General features: G+C 37.3%; 1 protein-coding gene across 1 annotated transcript; it reads left to right on the top strand.

The window, feature by feature from the left end:
* Window positions 1-3373: 3373 nt before the first annotated feature.
* LOC21406774 (phospholipase A1-Ibeta2, chloroplastic) lies at window positions 3374-5088 on the top strand. The gene has a single exon (XM_010106522.2). The coding sequence runs from the start codon at window positions 3473-3475 to the stop codon at window positions 5060-5062; it is 1590 nt and encodes a 529-aa protein (XP_010104824.1). The 5' UTR covers window positions 3374-3472; the 3' UTR covers window positions 5063-5088.
* The last annotated feature ends 646 nt before the right edge of the window (window positions 5089-5734 follow it).

Genomic DNA, 5734 nt, shown 5'->3' on the forward strand with positions numbered 1-5734 from the left:
CTGAATACTACTTAAAATATATAGAGGATATGTTTATATTTTTTAACGTTTATTTATTGTCGTATAATTAGATACTGATCAAATTGTACATATTCTTCTCTTTTTTTTTTTTCCTTTTTTTTTGGGACTGGATCACATAATATATTCAAGATGTTCTTACAAAAGCTTGATCTTAGCGATCATAACATTTTTTTTTTTAAAAAAAGAAGAAGAAAAAATATAGTGATAAGAACAAATTTGTAGGCCTAATTTGCACGCTATATTTAGCAATACGCATACCCCACGTTCCCCAGCATCCATTATTTATTATAGTTAGCCAGGGAAACATGTTTAATATTTTACATTTTGTAGTGAGATCTGAGATGAAACGTCTCTTTTTCTAAATTCCTCTACCCCACTTTCCCCATCATCGACCATAAAATACAGCAAAAGAACAAAAAAAGTGACTGATAATACATAAAATTAAGGTGGTGATTATTTCCTTTGTCATGATCAAAAGTTGAAAAGCGACGGTTCCAACAACAACAATACAAATAGCTTTTTATTACAAAAAGAGTCAACTATAGTGACAAATAAATAAATAAATGAAACGAGATTCATGCACATAATGTGCTCCATCAATGTCGCTGAAAACCCTATAAGAGAGCTGCAAACGAAATATCCTAGTGAGAACGCCGTGAATACTTGTGCCTAATCTTCGATTAATTAAGCTTTTTAAGCTATATTAGTGTCGCCCCAGATTAATTAGTTTATCCTATAATTTTATCCATACAAGAATTGAGAGTTGAGACTAGCCAGCTAGATAATTGTTTTATACTTTGGAGGTATTCAAAAATAGGGAAGAGAAGAAAGTGATCATCATGGTATATATACTTGATAATCATCAGCTTGTTGCTTAATTAGATAATTGAGAGGCTAGCTAATTAATTTTAATTTTTTTGTGTAGCAATGTAATAAGATAATAAGAGAATTTGCAACTAATTATATTGTCATTAGTGCCATATCTTCTCAATCTTACTCCCACTTCATAAAAGTGAATTATGCTGATTAATTAGTTTGGCATTAATATAGACAAGTGGTATAGTGGGGAAGAGAGAGTGGATAAATAACAAACCCCATATTAGAGGAACAGATCATGATCATAAATCATAATTGATTTACTATACATATACATATATGTGTGTGTATAATTAAAAGCACATTTCTATCTTACTGCTAATTAAACACGATCTTTCATTATGAGGTTATTAATGTTAATTTAGGCTGTCGGGAGTAATATAACCAAAAGTTTAAAAAATACACAGAAATTAGCTAACACCATTTAGTGTGGACCAGAAATTAGCTAATTCCCAGAAATTAGATTTACTTCTAAACTATGTTCGCACACAAATGTGTTTAATGTAGTCCCTGGTCTTTATGTATGGCTCTATTAGCTAGTGCCTTCAGTATTAATATTTAAATTATAACGTAACTCCGAAGGAAAAATGCTATAATATGAACATTACATGTTCGATTTCAAGAAGATGAGGTAAATAAGCTATCCAAATGTCCTATAGTTGGAACAAAAAGACATCCCGCCAAACAGAAATTGACCGAAGAATATCTTGAAATAATATATAACTGTTTGATTTGAATATCAAAGGCCTAAAAACTGCTAGCTTTTGAACTATGATCAATTCAAATATTCAATCTTTAATGTAACTTCGTTATTTCACATAAATACATGTAGCAATCATATAGCTTATACACACCCTGCCCCCAACAAATTTTGTATTTAGTGTCAAATAATATTACTTGTACTCCACAAAATGACGCTTTCATTATCACGTCATGTATGATCCAGCATTGACCAAGTGAGAAAATTAAGGAATTTAAGGCACGTATAAGCCTTTTATGATACGTATAAATGGCTGAATTTTCTACATAAATTGGCCGTCACTGCACAAATTTGCCAATATTAGGACCGTGACCAAGAAGATGTCAAAACAAGAATGGAATGTAATCTAATTTTCAAAGACAAAAACGATCGGAGATAATTAATTAAACTTAAAAATAAATAGTTTTCATAAACCAAGAAAACTAAAAATGATTTTTCAATTGCTTCTCAATTAACTTGATGCGTTTCTCACGAGTCAATGACCTTTTTTTCCCCCTTCTAAAGCTATTTTCAATTTTTCCTTCATTTAATAATCACGTCAATATATACTCTCAAAAAGTCACAAATAACCATTAGATTCAAGGGGATTTAACCACGAACAAAAACTGAATTCACTGATAAAGACGAATGAGGCACAAAAATAAATATAAGTGTCAAGTCTCAACAGGAAAAGACACCCTCAACACATTAATAATTGAGCGCGCGCGAAAAAAACTTGTTTAACAAAATTAATACAGTTGATGGATAATACTAATAAACCAAGACCAAAAGATCCAGAGTGCTAGAAGCACTACAACTGTATAAGATCAAATCTAGTGGGATAGACATACTACCACCATAGAATGGTGGGATGACAACTTTAGTAATTACATGACGAAAACATAAAAACTGAAATGGCGGAATCAACTCCATCTTTATTACATCAAAACTAAGAAGAAAATTTTAGAGAGAGAGAGAGAATTTCAATAATATTGTGAATGTGTACAAAATAAAGAGCTGTAGAGCACTACTCATAGAAAATTTTTTGACATTATTCACGGTTATTATTTACACAATAGTAATTATTTATAATTACTATTTATAAAGTAAGGTTATTATAAAATAATAATTTTGATTGACTTATATAATAACTTTAATTAAGGTCGACAGTTAGTATTCATAACAATATTTACTATAGATTTGGAGGCTTAATTGGCTAGCTGATCCGTACAAAGCAATACCAAAGATCTGCAGTGCATTTGATTGAAGAAAAAAAAAAGAAAAAAGAAGAGAACAAAACAAAACAAACATAAGATAATAGACACTCGACTTTAAGCTTAATTAGCATATATACATCCTTTCCTATCAACCAAGCCGTGAAGGGATGAGAAGGGCATAAGAGTCAATGCGGTCAGACAGTTTAAAGTGTCAAAAGGATATTTCGGTCAATTTAATACATTGAGAAATATCTGAACAGGAGCGAGATTCGTCGCAGACATGTGAGACAAGACGGTCGTTGTCTTTTATTTATGAAAACGCGAATACACGTCCCACGTCACACACTGTAATAAGGGAAAAGGTCAATAATAATTAAATTACTCAAACGCCCCTTTTCTGAACTGCATTAAAGCTCTAATTTCTCTATGTAAATTATGAACTTATATAGGGGCATTTTATGAAAGACTTGCTCTATATATTTGCGGGTTAATCCGTTTAATCTAATTTGGTCTTCAACTAACAAAAATAAATCCCATTGACCCCCTCTCTCTCTCTCTCTAACACGCACAACAAAAGCAGTTTTTTCTCTCGTCTTTCTTCTTCTTCTTCTTCTCCATCATGATGCAGATCGGTTCTACTCTTCCTGCGCTAAACCTAAATCAGTTTAACACAAGACGTGCGAGCTTCAAGTCCCAAATGTCTCCTCTGAACCCTCTAAAAAGATCATCATCTTCTTCATCTCAGTCTACTCGGGTACATCTCGCGAACCTCGAGAAGCTTCTGCAGAAACCGCCGTTACCGGACAAAGCAATAGACCCGCTAACTGTTCGACAAAATGCCTATGAGAACGGACCCGTCGAGAAGAAGGGAAAAGGCCTGCTCGAAGGGCTTAACCTGGCCCGAATGTGGTCGGAGATGAAAGCCAACGACGAAATGTCGCCGCGTAACATGAACCGCCTCCAACAGCTTCTCAGCAAAACAGACGAGTACTCGCCGAGAAACAATCTGGGCCGTCGATGGAGAGATTATCATGGTTGCAGTGATTGGATCGGACTGCTTGACCCGCTCGACGAGAATCTCCGCCGCGAGGTCGTCCGATACGGCGAGTTCGTCCAGGCGGCCTATCGGTGTTTCCACTCCAACCCCGCCACACCGGCCGACGAGCCGCCGTTTCCCCGCCACGTGGCGCTGCCGGAGAGGTCGTATAAGGTGACTAAGAGTCTTTACGTGACTTCGTCCGTGGGTTTGCCCAAGTGGGTCGATGACGTGGCTCCGGATCTCGGGTGGATGACCCAGCGATCCAGTTGGATCGGGTACGTCGCGGTCTGTGACGACAAGAGGGAGATCCAACGGATGGGGAGGAGGGACATCGTCATCGCACTACGAGGTACTGCCACGTGTCTAGAGTGGGCTGAGAATATGCGGGCCCAGCTTATAGAAATGCCCGGGCAAGATCAGGACCCGGCGGATAACCTGGCCCACGGACAGCCCAAGGTGGAGTGCGGGTTCTTGAGCCTCTATAAAACACGCGGGGCTCACGTGCCGAGCCTTGCCGAGTCAGTGGTTGAAGAGGTCAAGCGGCTCATGGAATTATATAAAGATGAGACGCTGAGTATTACCGTGACTGGCCACAGTCTAGGAGCGGCCTTGGCATTACTAGTAGGCGACGAGCTAAGCACGTGCGCCGAAGATGTCCCACCGGTGGCGGTCTTCTCCTTCGGAGGGCCTCGGGTCGGAAACCGAGGCTTTGCGGATAGGATCAATGCAAAAAATGTTAAGGTCTTAAGGATTGTGAACTCACAAGATGTAATCACTAGAGTTCCCGGTACATTTTTGAGTGAAGGATTAGAAGAGAAGTTAAGGAACACGAAAGTCGGTGGAATGCTCGAAATGCTAGAGGAAAACATGCCCTTAGCGTACTCACACGTCGGGGCGGAACTTAGGGTCGACACGAAAATGTCGCCCTATCTTAAGCCTAACGCGGACATGGCTTGTTGCCATGATTTGGAGGCTTACTTGCACTTAGTGGACGGGTTTTTGTCTTCTAATTGTCCGTTTAGAGCAAACGCCAAGCGAAGCTTGGTGAGGTTGCTACAAGATCAGGGGTCGAACGTCAAAAGATTGTATATAAGCAAGGCAAAGTCCTTGAGTTTGAATCTCGAACGGGAAGGCATGCCCTTTCATAGTTGCTTGTCAAGTCCATCTTAACATAATAATAGAATTGGTTGAAAGTACGGAAAATGCATAGCAAAATTTTATACAGAAGATGAAATATGATTCGCCCAATAGGTGTTTAATTTTCACTTTTTGTGGTGTATCTGGATTTCATTTGAAAATATTAATTATGGACAATATTATAAAAAAAATAAAATAAAATTTGAAGTATGTATCTTAACATTGGAAGTGTGCTTACATTTATCGTACTTCATTGGTCTTAAACATTTCCGAAGTACATTTCTTCTATTTGTACCATGTTAGACATACCAAAAAACAAGAGTTCTTCTTTGTGGCAACATTTTTAGCGATTGGCTATAGTTATGCACTTTAAAATTATCTGAATTTTTCCATAGTTAAGCTGGAAAATGTTGTCAAAAACTTGAAGAAAACTAGTTTATCTATATTAATCAACCGGCCAATCCGGTGGCTGCCGAGCAGTTTGAACATGAAGCGTGAAAATTTTATGCGTACACACTTGCCTCCTGATCACATGATAAATGGACGAAGTCCATAAATTGAAATTAAAAATTATCTAACGTTATGCCTCTATTTGAATTGACCCAAACATAGTTTCTCTCGTGTAACCAATATTTGACATTCCATACTAGCTAGCTGGCATTCCTTGATTTTATTATTGGTGATCTAGGAATTCGACAACTCTTT

This window comes from Morus notabilis, unplaced genomic scaffold, assembly GCF_000414095.1.
Source record: "Morus notabilis unplaced genomic scaffold, ASM41409v2 Scaffold789, whole genome shotgun sequence".
In the NCBI taxonomy this organism is placed as follows: Eukaryota; Viridiplantae; Streptophyta; class Magnoliopsida; order Rosales; family Moraceae; genus Morus; species Morus notabilis.